The sequence below is a fragment of the Mytilus galloprovincialis genome, chromosome 1 (genome assembly GCF_965363235.1).
Source record: "Mytilus galloprovincialis chromosome 1, xbMytGall1.hap1.1, whole genome shotgun sequence".
Lineage (NCBI taxonomy): Eukaryota > Metazoa > Mollusca > Bivalvia > Mytilida > Mytilidae > Mytilus > Mytilus galloprovincialis.
Genome location: NC_134838.1, coordinates 59255765 through 59272717, shown reverse-complemented (window position 1 = coordinate 59272717; position 16953 = coordinate 59255765). Strand labels below are relative to the sequence as shown.

The 16953-nt window shown below is 31.9% G+C and overlaps 1 protein-coding gene across 1 annotated transcript; it reads right to left on the bottom strand.

Moving 5' to 3' along the window:
- Positions 1–906: 906 nt before the first annotated feature.
- LOC143079970 (uncharacterized) lies at positions 907–16947 on the bottom strand. The gene is made up of 10 exons (XM_076255598.1): positions 16690–16947; positions 13761–13855; positions 12989–13157; positions 10902–11013; positions 9188–9330; positions 7279–7417; positions 6643–6784; positions 5363–5468; positions 3684–3785; positions 907–3300 (listed from the first exon to the last, which is right to left on the bottom strand). Exons 1-10 carry the CDS (start codon positions 16871–16873, stop codon positions 1067–1069), a joined length of 3426 nt encoding a protein of 1141 aa, XP_076111713.1. The 5' UTR covers positions 16874–16947; the 3' UTR covers positions 907–1066.
- Positions 16948–16953: the final 6 nt, after the last annotated feature.

The window sequence follows — 16953 nt, the reverse complement described above, 5'->3', positions numbered from 1 at the left end:
TCTTCCACCTTCTAAAATATAAAGCTTTTAAGAATTTAGTTAAAGCTGCCGCCACCACCCCAACTCACTATCCCTATGTCAAGCTTTCTGCAACAAAGTCCCAGACTCCACAATAAAACCAGAAGATTTTGAATAGCCTTCAGAACAGAAAGTAATAAAAGAACCTACATGAGTGCGCTCACATACCCCTACACATTGTCACTGGAAAAATATTTTCTGTTGATATGCACATCTACATAGTATGTCCTTATTATCTACAAAGTAACATGAAATTCTGTTGTGTGGTTTCAGAGGAGTTGCGATGACAAGAACAGGACTGAAAGACTGACAGATGGACGGACAGACAGACACACAGAAGGAATGGGTCAAAAACATTTTACCCAACGCATGGTATAATAATCTGGTAAACATGTTTAACCCCATCACCTCCTGTATATCAGTGTAAATGTCTGTCCCCAGTCAGGAGCCTGTTATTCAGTGGTATGGTGGTTGTGTATCACATTTTAATTTTGTTTATTGTTTGTTACATAAATCAGTATGCTAGTCTCTCAATTGGTAATGTATGAATTGTTTTACATACATGTATTTCATTTTGCGACCTTTTATAGCTTACTATGCCATATGAGTTTTTCTCATTGTTTAAGATTGTACAATAACTGATAGTTGTTATATTGTAGGTTATTAGGTTACTGGTAGAGTTATTTCATTGACAATTATACCACATCTTTTAATTTTTATACACAACCATAAATGACCCACAGTCATAAAACTTTCCCACCTAACCAACAACTTTCATTTCGATGAAGTAGTCCCAATCAAGACATAGTGACTAAAATGAAAAAATTGAGTGCAGTAGTAGTTATGACTGGGTGACCTGATAAAAAGTTTGTAGAAATACAATGCATATGAATGTAAGTTACCATTAAGGCATTTTATTACAAGACTAGATCAATACTTATATTGCAGCTATGACTTTAGATCTTTCAAACTTTTAACAAACAAGTTCGGCCCTTGACAAAATTTTCTTGTGCCTTTTAAGCGATCTTTCAAACGTTTTGCAAAAAAGTTAGTCCTTTGACATGATTTTCTTGTGTCTTTTAAGCATCATTTTGACATATTTCTGCTGCAATTGCAGGTTTTGTAACATTTTTTGATAGTTATGATGAGTTTGGGACTGAGTCATCTGAAAATACGGATTGTGATATAAGTATGGGTTGTATGCACTCATATATGGATTCTGATGTAAATTCATGAACGGATTCTGTTGCATATTCATGAAAGGATTCTGTTGCATATTAACGAACGGATACTGTTGCATATTCATATAAGGCATCTGTTGCATGTTCATAAATGGGTAATTATACATGCTAGCATAAGGATTTTGATGGTATCCACTTGTTTTGGGAAAGTGTGATGGAAAATTTGTGGAGTAACTTTTCATAAATGAGGCCCATGGATTTTGATTCAAATCAGTTTCATTTCCAGAACTGTCATCTTCTGTAGATGATGCACAATTGTCTTCAAAATCATAACTAGATTTTTTATAATGTGACTGTTTCGCTTTTCGACTTCCTGTCTGACCAAAGTCATGTGGATGTTTATGGTTCTGAGACTCCTCCTCCTCTGAATCGTCACTAGATTCACTAGATTCAGGACATTCAGATTCAGACAAATCACGTTTAACTTCCTGCCATGGTTCAGATCTATAACAGTTGTAGGGTTTTTCCCCAATCTCTTTGTTACTTTTATCTACTTTGGTTGACTTTTTCAAATTGCCTGAATTATAGTCCTTGCTAACTCTTTCTAAAGTTTCTTTCTGTTTTGTTCTTTTATTAGAAGTATCAGCTTCCTTCTCATCTTTTTCTTTAATATCAATATGGATACCTACTTTGATGTCTTTCGGTCTTTGATTATTTCCCTTTAGTTTGAAATCTTTCAATTCACTTGCCTTTTGTTCGACACAATTGCCAACAGAATGGATTTCTGAACTTTGCACTGGTGGAATATCAGCACGATCTTTTGATTGAAAAGAAATTTTAGTATTAGGCAAATTGTTTGACTGTTTTTTATTATTTCTTTTTGCTTGAATTGTCTGTCTGCCTTCTCCTTTTTTATTTGATTTTTCCTCTTCATGGTTTGCAGCTGCAGCAGTTGTTTTGTCACTTTTAATTTTTTCACAAGTCTGCACTGATTTCTTATCAAATTTTAAATGTGACATAGTCAGTATTTTATTTACTTTTTGCAATAAACTCTCATCGTAATTCAATGCTCTGCAAATATTATTGATTCTACACTGATTAGTATCTTCTGATATACTGATTTTTGCAACTTTTTCTGACAGACTATTTGCAGTACTTTTGTGTGCTTTGCAACTATCCACAGCAGTTTGATATGTGTGTGGATTTTGCAATTTCTTTAATCCAATAACCTCTTTTAGAGATGGAATTTTTATTTCCAGGTCGGTAAAGCTCTGAACGTCTGCCACATTTTCATTTGTAGATTTTACAACCTCAGAAGATTGGGTTACAGCACCTTTCTTTTCTTCATTTTCATTTCTTCTTTTTGCTGTTTTTCGTTTCATAGGTTCAGCCTTTTCATCATTTACTTTCACTTTCTCTAACTTCTTTTCTATTAGTTCTATTTCATCAATATCAGGCGTAGAAATATCAAATATGTCGTCTTCCACCTGACTAGCATGAAATTCTCTGACAAAATCCTCATCATCATTTCTCTCTTCAATAAGTTGTGTCCAAAAGCTAGCACTAGTATGCTTCTTTTTATTGTTCTTTGTCTGCTTAGCTTCCTCTTTAATATTCTTCTCTTCTCTTGACCCTTCTTTAGTAAGTATTTTCTTATCAGCTTTAGAACTGATTACAGATTTAGAACTGTTCTCTGCAGAACATATGTCACCAATGTGTGCCTTATCACTTTGATCTAAAACTCCATTTAACAAAATATCTTTCTCCTTTCTTAAACTTAAAATGATTTTATCAGACTTATCTTCCTTCAATTTGGTGAAACTTGCAGAGCTATTACAAGCATTTATTTTAATTGATTCTTGATCGTTTTCTTCCAGCTTATCATTCTTTGAATTTTTATGTTTGTCCTCAGAAGCCTGCTCCGACTGAACATCAGTCCTATCTACAGAATTTGTTTGTTCTGACTGTTTATATTCTTCTTTGTGTTTTACAGGAAATGTCACATAACAGTTGTCTTTTACTGTTAATATTTTCTCTGTTGACACCATATCATCCAGATTTATTGTTCCTTGTGCCTTCACTAAGTCTACTGGAATAGGATCTAAAATAGAACAGTGAAAAATTATATTTGCATGGATTAACTGTATGTTTGATGGAAGCCGACATATGCTCAAACAAAATACTATTTTTTTAAATCAAATAATTCATTAGAGGAATAAAATGCAATTCTATATAAATGTAATTATAGGGTTAGTTTTGGTCAGTTTTTAGTTTTCTATGTTGTATTTTGTCAACTGTTTGTCTTATGGTCTTTTCTTTTTATGCAAAGGCATAATCAGTTTGTTTATAAACATTTTTGAATACTTATAACAGTATTGACTTTATGAAGCCTGGTTAAAGTTCACTAAAAATTCTACTTCAATAAATATTTCATCCACAACTGTTTACAAATACCAAGTAAAACTTATTGCTTTATATGCATACCTGGAAGAAGTGAGATATTGGTATTACATTTTTTCTCTACAGACTGAAGATTAACCATTTCTTGTCCTTCACTAACAATACTCACACAACCACCAAATGTTCCTAAAATACATAAATAATACTATTCAAAACAAGAATGTGTCCATAGTACACGGATTCCCCACTCGCACTATCATTTTCTATGTTCAGTGGACCGTGAAATTGGGGTAAAACTTTAATTTGGAATTAAAATTAGAAAGATCATATCATAGGTAACATGTGTACTAAGTTTAAAGTTGATGTAAATTTAACTTCATCAAAAACTACCTTGACCAAAAACTTTAACCTGAACTTTGCACTATCATTTTCTATGTGTTCAGTGGACCATGAAATTGGGGTCAAAACTATAATTTGGCATTAAAATTAGAAAAATCATATCATGGGGAACATGTGTACTAAGTTTCAAGTTGATTGGACTTAAACTTCTTCAAAAACTACCTTGACCAAAAACTTTAACCTGAAGCGAACAGACGCACAGACGAACAAACGGATGGACAGACGGACACACAGACCAGAAAACATAATGGCCCTCTACTATCGTAGGTGGGGCATAAAATTTTGGCAAGACTCAGCAGTTCTACTCTCCAAAGACACCTAGATAAATGAATATGTGCAATAATCAAAGTCAATGACTTATTTTGTTACAATGTGTAAAATGAATATCACAAATTTAATATTAAACCTGTTTGTACAATAATAGTCAAAATTGACAATTACACTTTAAATGGTCAGCAATTTTATTTACTTTTTTGCAAAACATTTGAAATGTTGTTGTCAATTTGAATAATCATTTAAGAATTGCATTCAATTGCATTTTTTGACAACCCGGCATACAAAGGTATCCACTTCATGAACTCTACTGAAAGGATTCAAACAGCCACTAGTTCCTAGAGGGAGTTTATATGTTTGTACAATGTTAAAGTACAAAATTAACAATAATGAATTGAAAATTGTGCTGTCATAATACATTTTGTGCATAAAAAGACAAGGAATTTGATATTTGGTTATCCAATTGAGCAGACATTCTGGTGATGATTCACTCAATTTACTAACAGAATTGAAATAATTTATGGGATCTATTATTTTTTGTGTGGAGGCCATATCTTTGGGAAGATTAACCATACTCATTTTCTCAATATTGCCTACCCAATATAATAATATCTCCTTTTCAACATAATCACATGACATCATATCTTAAATATAATTTTAGTTGTAATTTCTAATAAAAACATTTATGAAATAGCAAAGAGTGAAAAGCATGTACATGATGTATCATGTCATCAACTGGAGGAAAATGTATGTTTACAATAACTCTCCCTTATAAGCAAAAAATAGGAAGGATATTTGATTTGATTTCATTTTTTTGAACTTAAAACCCAAGAATTCAACTGAGTAGCTTAAGTATCTAAAATACACAAGTTGGTAATTTGCTATAAAAATATAGGTTTCTTATTGTTTTTTTACAATCAGCTCCAAAAATAAAGATTTCAGAGATCAAATAGGATTATATAAAATTGATTTTATGTTATCATTTCCAACTGTGGTCTTAAAAAAGCAAGCACTTACAGGCATTTTATTTAATTAGTAGTGTTTTTATACCCCTCTCCATTCCATACTATTATTTTTAGACAACCCCTTACCAAATCTTCCTGCTCTACCAATTCTGTGTAGGTAGGTCTCATGATCCTTTGGTATGTCAAGATTAATCACTAAGTTAACCTTGTCAGCATCTATACCTCTGGATGTCTGAAACAAAAGAATGTATCAATTATTAATGATGCCATGTTTCGACTGTTTTCTACTCTTTGGTATGGTTGTTGTCTCTTTGACATTCCCCATTTCCAATTTCAATTTCAAATAAAGGCTCAATACTAGCATTTTTTTAAAGTTATAAAAGCTTTCCTATTTTTTTTCTTTTTAAATGAACTGATGGAACTTATCAAGTCTATCAAAAATTAAAAATTCAATTCAACATTTTCTTACTGTGAAACATAAGAAAGGGAGTTCATTTGTTAAAACTATAAAAGATCTAGAGGGAAAGTGGTACAATAAAAACAAGAATGTGTTCATAGTACACGGATGCCCCTTCCGCACAATCATTTTTTATGTTCAATGGACCCTGAAAATGGGGGAAAATCTCTGATTTGGCATTAAAATTAGAAAGATCCTATCATAAGGAACATGTGTACTAAGTTTCAAGTTGATTGGACTTCAACTTCATCAAAAACTACCTAGACCAAAAACTTTAACCTGAAGCGGGACGAACGGACTCACAGAGCTGAAAACATAATGCCCACAAATGGGGCATAATAAATAGGTATAAACAAGAATGTGTCCTCAGTACACGAATGCCCCACTCGCACTATCATTTTCTATGTTCAGTGGACCGTGAAATTCGGGTAAAATCTCTAATTTGGCATTAAAATTAAAAAGATCATATCATAGGGAACATGTGTACCAAGTTTGAAGTCAATTGGACTTCAACTTCATCAAAAACTACCTTGACCAAAAACTTTAACCTGAAGCGGGACAGGCGGATGAACAGACAGACAGACGGACGGACGGACGAACGGACACACAGACCAGAAAACATAATGCCCCTCTACTATCGTAGGTGGGGAATAAAAATGTTTTGGAAGCGAGTGGACTCCATAACATGCTATCTCATGCTAAGCATATTTCATTTCAAAACCGTTATCACCATTAAACACTCAAAAACTGAATTCATATCTAAAGTTCTTTAGAAAATCAAAGCTGAAAAGTGCTTTCTCTTAAAAATGAGACCACACTTTCATTCATCAAGAACAAACAAAAAATCAGTTTAAAGTAATGAAAAAGTCTATTTGAAGAATCTAATTTTTTTTTTGGACATCGTGAAAATGCACCCTATTTTTAAGAACACATTAACATTTGTATTTACCAAGTCAGTAGATATCAGAACTCTACATTTAAAGGTTTTCAGTTTAGCCATTGCCAAATTTCTGTCCTTTTGATCTAGACAACCAGCAATACAGGCAGTAGGCCATCCTTTAGAATTCAATGCATCTGCCATGTTCTGTGCCCTGGAAATACAAAGATTTTGTAATTGTCTAGAGAAAGTGCAAATATGAAAAAAAAAATATAAACAAAAATACTCCAAGGTAATTTCAAAAATGGTACGTCCAAAAATTCTATTGTTAAATTGAGAATAGAAATGAGGAACGTGTCAAACAAGCAACAACCAGAGCAAAGAGTCTAAATAATTGCAACTAAATTCATCAACTTTAAAAATCTGCCATCTATATCATTTTCCTTAAGTAATAAAAAAATAAGATGTCAAAAGGACAACCACAAAACAGTTGCATATATATACTGGTGACATGGATAATATTTGACACCCACCCAAAGTTGAAATTTAAAGCTGGTCCTGTGTACATGGTGTATGTTTTACTGCAACAGTCCTTTGAAACAAGAACCTATAACATATATAGTTTGTAAGTCAGAATGCAAGGCATTGTTGAAAGTCAACATTAAAAAGTGGAAAGCTAAATAGCAAGAAAAGCAACATATAACATACATGGTCTGTAAGTTAGAGAATACCAGGCACTGTTGGAAGTCTATTGATGAAAGTAGAGCTGTGACAATTTCTACTTTACTCTCAAACAACTTGTTAGGTAGTGGATGGAACTTCACTGATTTGTAATACTGTCTTATTCCTAAAATAAAATAATTAATTTTAAAATCATGTTGTTATGTAATATGATAATGGGAAAGTTTTACAGCCTTGTTTTGTTTCTAAGACATAAACTTCAATGCAAAACTGAGGCATATAATGATTTCATTTTTGGTGGTGATCATTCTCTTTAATAAGTATTTTATTTTTAATTCTGAACATTAGGAATTGTGTATGCCTAACACTGATTGATTTCCCTGTTTATTCTAAAGGTTTTACATGACACTGATTCAATTTCAACCATAAGTAATCACCATAATAGTGATCTTGAACTTTTCAGTATTGTTTTTCAAATATCAAACAGATGATACGATATTATAGTTTCTAGATAGATATGTTTTGAAAATGAATAATATGTAATATAAATAGGACTTCAATTAGTTTATAGCAGGGATTTGATCTGTGTTGTATTTTTTCTTGTTTAGACCTTTGTTGCTATTTTTTTTTTAATAAAGAAGACCCTGTCATCAGGAAAGACATTAACATTTGAAATAGAATTCTATAAACTTTCTTAAGGTGGTTCATAACACCACAGGGAGATAACTGTAAAAATCAGCTGAATGTTTTAATCAAGTTTTATTGTTAAGAAATATTAAGCTTTTCACTGATCAAAATTGGTGCTAGTAAAACTACTATATGTCCATGGAAAATATTCCAATGTTGTGTGTGGTTAAAGTTTTCTGAAATTTTTATATTTTTGTCAAGGAGTCAAAGTAAATATTTTGTACACATTTTATGAAAATTAAACAAGACAAATTAATTTTAGTGAAGGTGTTGTATACCACCTTAAATTATATTGTTATGAAAAGAAATTATAATTACTCCATCCATTAACATACTTCATTAGTTGTTTGTGTTTCAGTTGAAACACTAGTATGGTAACATTTTATATAAATACTAGGAATGTTAACTGGTCATACTGATTTAAATTCACTAAAAGCTATTCAATCAGTGCTTGTAAGCACTGGGTAAAGATTGCTTCAACTTATCAGTTGGGAGTGAAATTAAATATTGCATTGGTTTTAGTTGATTAAACAGCAATTCTAGACAAAGGAAGATAACTCCAATTTTTAAAGATAGCTTTAACAATGACTTCATTTATATTTTTAGAACAGATTTTAGATTCCTGCACCTTGCAAAAGTTATGTAAATTTCTTGACAAGTGTATCATCATTTTGTGCCTTGAATATCTGAGCATATATTATATCGATAAATTACTGGAAATGTTCATGGATATCCGATAGGATGTATGATCAATGTACTATATTTTGTGTCGCAACAAATTTAGTGATAATTCTTGGAAGATTTAGATATCAAGTCAGTCCCATAAGGTTTTGATTGCATTTCATGCAATCTTTATAACCTAAAAATCTAATCACTGCTAAAATCAAAATTTGAACAGAACTTAAGGATCTACAAACCTGTAACATTAACCCTATTTCAATTTGAAAACAAGAAGATGTGGCATTCATAATGATTCTCAATAAAAACAACTTATTGTTTAAACATCAACAACTTTGAGTCAATGAGATTGGCATATTTCAACTTACTGTAAAATCTACAATTGAATGTTGATATTTTTATGATGTCTGAATCAAGAATGATTTTTTTTTTTGGGACAATTTTCTAACTTGCTATAAATATTCTACAAAGCTATCATGAGTATAAGTTGTAGTGTATCCTTTAATTATTTTCAGAAAAACCTAGGACATTCTCCCTTCAGTGCAAAGTATTACAAGCAGTAAGTATCTACCCAACAAAGCTGGATCTGTTACATTGAGTCGTAAGAAGGTGGGATTTCTCATGTAAGCTGTCAGATGTTCTGCTAAGTATTCTGGATAGGTTGCTGACAATGCTAACATCTGTTTGTTGTCTGGTAATGTTGAATAAATCCAACTGAAAAAAAACTGGAGGTTATTCATGGACAAACATGGTATCGAATTTTTTTCTATAATTAACTACATCACATGATTCATACATTAGTTGTAATTGTCTGTGAGCTAGCTTTCAGGAACTATGAGTATTCTTAGATCAGTTCTTTGAGTCCTTTGTTAGTTTGTTTTGTTCTTTGTGTCTAGTCTTGTTTTTTTGTTCTTTGAATCCATCTGATGAGTCAAGTCTTATTCAACTGCATGATTTTTCAGGTTTTTTTATATCATGGCCACTGATCAATTATTTGAATACCATTTGAAACAATTAATGTTAGCTTTAGTCTTTTTCTTATAGCCCAATAAAACCAGATGCTCCGCAGGGCCCAGCTTTATACAAGATGTTTTTCTGAAAATGAAGTCAGTTGGAATGTTGGTGAATTCGTGATTTCCTTTTGCAGAACCTCAATATAAAATTTACGTCAAACAATAATGATATTATTAGCAGCTTTATCAGCCGGGACAAAAACATATTTCGTGGCTAGTTCTTTAAGTTTATGTTTGATACCAGGCCATTCATTAGGAGGCGGTACCCGGTACTTTTACCCTTCTATGCTATTGACAAGTACCGCCTAAATGTAGGAATTTGTATATAAGATATTCATGGAATAAATTGAAAAGTACCACCTAGAAATGTGGAAAGTACCGGTCAACATGAAAGATAATGAAACCCCTGTGATACGCATAATAAGGTTTAAATTACCGTTTTTTATGGTTGTTGTTAAGAGTAAAATGTTCTTTAAAATGTTGTATTCGAATATCAACTATCTTCATTACTGAATTAAAAAAAGAGTCCAATGATTTTTTGTCAGCTTTTTCCGTTTTACCCATTTCAAACAGTAGGTACTGAGTGAGTCATGAATGATATTATGACACTCATTCCAATTAATATTTGACGGGGGAAGATATTTAGGTCCTTTACTGAGGAATGATTTTAAGGGATAAACATAGCTGTAAAAAAAGGCTTAGTTATTGAAGGAATGTAACTTATTATATGAGACACTTGGGAATTACTGGGAAGCTTGCGCAGAGCCTCATTACATGTTCAGGTAATTATTTCTTACAATAAATCAAAAAAACATTGTAATAAAGAATGCTTTGGAGTGATGTAGAGAAGCTGAACACCCTTTAGTTATTACAGGCATATTTTTAATAACATAGGTGTAGTATGCATAATCGGCAAACTATGAACTGATATATCTTTCTCTAGTTAAGTATACATAAAGGCAATAGTAATATCAATAGAACTTGTATACATTTCAACTAAACTGAACTAATAATGTAAAGTGTCCCTATGAAACATGTAACATACATATGTTATCACAGTTCTTTGATTGTTAAGTCCACAATAACAAATGTATGTTATTTTTCTGTAATAATCCTATAGAGTTATAAGTTCTAGGCTGTTTATTATGACACCACCCTACTCTGAATCAGGATTTTGATTGACTTTGATACTTAAACTGTCCTTTAAAGATCTCCTACAAAAGTTTTTAACTTAAAGGCTGTCTGTCACTTGCCTTGACCCAAGCAACTTACTTAATTTGTTCCTGGAAACTGTCTTCTAGAAGTTTGTCTGCCTCATCTAATATAAACATTCTAATATTCTCTATGTTCATTACACCTTGTTCTATCAGCTGTTTCATTCTCCCTGTAAAAAAAACATGAAATATTACTGTGCATGGAATTTCAATTTTTGATTCACAGAATTGAGTTGTGAATGTAATTGTTTCTTTGTGTATAAAATATCAAACCATAGGTACCTATGTGTATAAAATATCAAACCATAGGTACCTATGTGTATAAAATATCAAACCATAGGTACCTATGGGTAACCATAGGCCGCCTCAGGCGTATATCCAAACACACCCTTTGTTAGATGCTGGATATTCTACTGTAAAAACAGGGTGATTCTGTTAAAATATATTTTTTGTGGAACTATTTCATAGTGAATGCTTTTCATTGAGTGTTTGACTTGAAAATACATGTATTTATTTTATAGACATTTTGGTTGCAAGTCATTGTAAAATGTACATGTAAGTCACCCTTAAGTAGGTTGTGTCAATGTGAAACACTTGACACCAACCATAATTTTTTTTACCTGAACCATCATGTGTCCATCATATATATTCATTTCTGTTTTTGCACTTATTGTACACTTGTCAGTTATCTTGACACTTTAGGCCAGGGTTTTTTTAATTTGTTGGTTTAAAGACTTTTCCCATGAAAAAGTTTGGTCGGTTGGTCAGGAAAAAAGAAAGAATATGTATAAAAAAATATCTTTCACCTTTTTAGCAATATGTTTGGTATGCTATTTTGTAATAATTTCTTAAATTTTAGTTTCGATCAAATATTATTGCTCAGCTGTCATAAACATCGCATGACATCGTCCAATAGTTTCCAAAAACAGGGGGTTGTCTCCACAACAAAGACGAAATTAAATCGTTATTTCACAAACAAGAAAAAAACAGATCCAATTAGCTCTTTATAAATTTCAGGAAACTTGGTGAATAATGATCTTCAAGCACGAAAATTGATAGAAAAAAATGCAAACTAGTCGTACGAAAATAAGTTTCAACATTTGTGTCAAAAACGTCATAGACTCGTCCACTGGAAAAAGAGGATATCAGGCTCATCAGTTGTCATGCATTCCTGTTTTTTATATCAAATTGGTCAATTTCTTTTTTATTATCTAAGAGACAAGCAAGTTCTAAATGATTTGTTTATATTTAGTACGTTAACTTGACGTCTTCCACGTTTGGACAAGTTCATTTTCTATTTTTCTATGAGATAATACATCTTACAGAATGATGACAAATATGGGAAACAAACTTATTGTGTAAAGGGTTTTAAACACAGGTTTCGTTCCGCAAAATTATGTGCAAAAACGACATTTCAAAGTCAGTTATGATTGATTTGTCTATTTTTAGATACGTAAACATACAGAATACGGAATATTTTTGAAGTTTAATTTTTTCAAAACACAAAGTGTTATCAATTCTGTTAGTGTTTAATGCATTTCATTTCATAAAAAAAAGACTGTTTATTCATTTTTCATGGATAATATATTTGTCAGGGTCAGCAAGATAACAAGAGCATAAAATGTCAATTTTATTTTTATTCTGAAAATCGGAAAAATAGGTTCGGCGGACCGGTGAACCAACAAATGTAAAAATCCTGGCCTTATATTATGTATAGTATGTAAAAAAAATTTAACAACAATTTGAGTAATGTTTTTCTTGACAAATAACTGTTTATATTCATATCAACTTGAGAAAAACAGGAATATTTTTTCGTTCAATATGAAAGAACATAAAGATTTTAAGAAAACAATCCATAGCATCTTGACTTTTTTCCTCTTTTGTTTTATTAAAGTCATGTTGCTACTCATTGTCTATAACAGCAACATTTTTCAACAAAAGCTATTTATTTAGAGATTTATGTAGGTTTAGATATCACAAACGTAGTTTTGGTCAGGAAATTCACATCTGACCACCTTTCTTGAGCTTGAATTTTTCCTCTGGTCTCGGGATCTCGCTTATAAGACGGTACCCCTCTCTGGATTCTGAATTTTACTCCCAAACTTCCGACTTATAAGCGAGTACCTACGATATTTTAAATTATACCTGGAGTACCAACAGCTATGTGGCATTTCTTCAGTTTCTGTTTATCTTCTTGAAGTGGCATGCCACCTATAAATGTGTGGCATCTTAGCTGTGGTAATGCTTGACCTATTGATTTAACAACATCCCAAATCTGTATGGCAATTTCTCTCGTTGGAGCAAGAATTAAAACCTATAAAAATTAATAAAATTTGATTTTAAGAAACAAACTATACATAAATATTTTATGAGCTTACACACTTACAACAATCTCACTACAGGTAGTAATTTGATTCATAACTTCTAACCAATAGCTTAAACCCTTCAGCATGTTCAGTCATTTGCCCTTGGTGGTGTTCTATTATAGTCATTGTATCTCAATATTTTGTTCTGTTCTTGAGACAATTTGGTGTTGATGGCTAATGTGATATTGTCCCCATAAAAATAACTCACAAATTTTCCAGATTTGTTAGGATTTTATGTTTGACATGCTCATAGTCATAATGTTTTATAGACAAAATCACAATTGACTATTGTTGAAGACCTTATTTTATAGATGTCTCATTTCGTGTGTTGGGGATTTTCTGTCTCATTGATGTATACTCTACACTGCCATTTATTCATATTATAATTAAAAGGTGCAATCATAGAGAATAAAAAATTCATATGAAGCAAAATATTTAATGAATGACCACATTAATTCACAAATAGTTTTTGTCCACTAATCAAGACAGTGGCTACTGGGTAACTGTTACGAATACCTAAAAATCATGAAAATACATATACACATACTGACCTGAAGAGCAGATGTGTCAAGCTGAAGACCTTCTAATGCTATTACACTGAATACACAAGTTTTCCCTGTACCAGACTTTGCTTGTACAATCAAATCTAAAGATATCAAAATATAAAATGACATTTAATTATTTAATTTCAACATGTTCATAATCAATGTGATTAAAAACCAAGCTATAATTGAATTTAAAAAGACAAGAGTTAAAATCAAGTGATATCTAATTCACAATGGTTGCCGAACCCAAATTCCCTTATAGAAAAAATAACCTTTGTCCTGGTAAAACTATATATTTGCCATGTTTGCTGAGTGTACACTGAAATCCATTCAAAAATATTTTTATTTTATAAATATGCAAGTTGTGTATTCATCATGTTCATTAATTTTTTTGGTTGAAGAAAAAAGATTTTTACTATGTCATGTACATGTATGTCATGTATGTAATTGATGTATATATTGACCAACAACCATGATAACATGAATAAGAAAATTTATGATTTTTTAATGTAATTTACCATTTAACCCATTGGCGGCAAGTGTATCCTTGAGGATACACAATGTGCAGGGTGAATGTATTCTTGAGGATACATGATGCCAGGGTGGGTGTATCTTTCAGGATACATAAATATATATTATCCCATGGAATTTGCAATTTTGTATTTTAGCCAGAAAAAAAGGCACTGAGAGCCTATCTTTTCTTTTGATATTTTCAAAGCATTTTCTTAAAGCTATCTTCTTGTACATGTATTTACAATTCTATCATTTAATTTATAATTAGCTTCTTGTCACATAATAGTTTTTTTTCCTGTATTAATTATCCATACAAAATGTGTCATTTTGTCACAACCTGTAATGTAGCTTGAGAAAATGTGGGTTGACCTATAATTTTTATTATGTTTTTTAACATATATTAAGATATACATGTACTATGTTTTGGCAAAGTAGTGAACAAATTTTATCATGTTTAATATATACTCCCACCTTAATCATGTAAATCATGCAGAAATACATTGTAGTTTCCAAGTTTTCCAATTAGAGTATTAAACCCTTAAATTCATAATTAACATAATTAACATGAGAGTTTACCCTGCCATTAAGACAAGGTTTAAAGATTTAACTCAAACATGGGAACACAGAAAATCTATTAAAAAAAAGTCTCCATCTGTTCAATGATAATCTACTCAATTAAAGGTTCTGATAAGGTCGGTACAGTATAGACTTGAGTCGATCAACAACTGCTTTATTTGTTGTAATTTTGATTAATTTCTCAGAAGTTATCTTTTTATTGACAAATGTTATCAAGATATAATAATTAAATAATTATATTATCAGGGAAATTATGGTGCAGGGTACAGTAGGTCAATGAAAGCGCTGCTTTAATAGACTACGTTGTATTTTCATATTACAGATTTACATGTGTATGACTCCCAAGTTTATATTTTTCGACAGGTTACCTAGGACATCCCGGTAACAAGTCAAGTTAGAGCATCTTAAAAAAGTAACTACAAGATTTTAATCTATACAATTCTTGGGGAAAATATACTGCTTCATATTTTCTTTACAGAACAAACTCATTCATATGATGAAATCATAATCTTTCAGTCAGTTTAATTGAAGTCTGGAGCTGGCATGTCAGTTAACTGCTAGTAGTCTGTTGTTATTTATGTATTATTGTCATTTTGTTTATTTTCTTTGGTTACATCTTCTGACATCAGACTCGGACTTCTCTTGAACTGAATTTTAATGTGCGTATTGTTATGCGTTTACTTTTCTACATTGGTAAGAGGTATAGGGGGAGGGTTGAGATCTCACAAACATGTTTAACCCCGCCACATTTTTGCGCCTGTCCCAAGTCAGGAGCCTCTGGCCTTTGTTAGTCTTGTATTATTTTAATTTTAATTTCTTGTGTACAATTTGGAAATTAGTATGGCGTTCATTATCACTGGACTAGTATATATTTGTTTAGGGGCCAGCTGAAGGACGCCTCCGGGTGCGGGAATTTCTCGCTACATTGAAGACCTGTTGGTGAACCTCTGCTGTTGTTTTTTATTTGGTCGGGTTGTTGTCTCTTTGACACATTCCCCATTTCCATTCTCAATTTTATCATCAGAAAATAGTAAAATTTTCCCTCAAATTACACCTATTAAAAGTTTGAATTTTTCGTATTATGATCATGACTGCTCTTAATTGACTGAGTACCAGGATGTCGTAGGTAACCTGTCAAAAAATATTATAAACCAGAGTCAAAAGTCGATAATATGAAAATAGTCTAGTGTCTTGGATACATTAATTATCCTTTGATTTTTCGTGGTCTACAAATCTTCATAGAGTTCTCAATGTGCAGTGTTGACAGTGTGCAGTATTACAAACTTGCAAATTTATATCATACACTTTCCAAATTTCTTTCTTTATATTGTATTCATAAAATATTATGGGGGGTGAAATTACTTTAAAAAATAAGTTTGGGGCATAACATTTTAGGTAAAACAGTGATTTGGTCCAGTTTGAAAAGGTATTGGCTAAACGCTAAGAATGTCTGGAGCCGTGGAGGTGCAAAAAACAACCTGAACTTAAAATTGTCCACATTTTGAGTAAGAGCTGATATACCTTTCTAAGACTTTTTTACAATTTATCCTAAACGTATTACTCTTCATTGTAAATATCTTTTTTGAAATAGAGCGCAGGTGCTTTTTTTTCTGTACACAATGCACTATAGATAAACTGTGTTCCCAGGCTAGTCCAAATAAATATGACATCTTAGAAAGGCTATTTTACTTACTTACTTTGACGCCTTACACATCGAAGTAAAAAAAAAGCCTTTCAAGACCTCATAATTACTTGAACTTACAAAATTCCCAGGTCTGGCCAAAGTTTCACTTCGGCCTTCAGGACAGCACACAAACGTGCATGAGGCTGTATTTATAATCATTACCAAGTCCACATCTTCCTAGTGGTATTGCTTTTAATTGAATAGGCGAAGGTCTTTCAAAACCAGCAGATTTTAGCCCTTTCAGTATAGGATCTGAGAGTAAAAGACCATCAAAATTGACATTTTCGCTAATTAAAACATCTCCTGTTCTGGCTTTATCTTTAAAATTGTGTGCAACAGATGTCATTGCTTTCAAATAACGTTCTCAGTGGCCGTTGCGTGCTAAATTTCGTTCATCGTCGTTGTCTGAACGAAACGTTTTCGTTA

Coding starts and splice junctions, on each gene's coding strand:
- LOC143079970 (XM_076255598.1), bottom strand. CDS start 16,873: ATGACATCTGTTGCACACAATTTTAAAGATAAAGCCAGAACAGGAGAT. Junction 11,014..12,988: donor CATAGCTGTTGGTACTCCAG/GTATAATTTAAA, acceptor TTTTTTTTACAG/GGAGAATGAAACAGCTGATA. Junction 3,301..3,683: donor CAATATCTCACTTCTTCCAG/GTATGCATATAA, acceptor GTTCTATTTTAG/ATCCTATTCCAGTAGACTTA.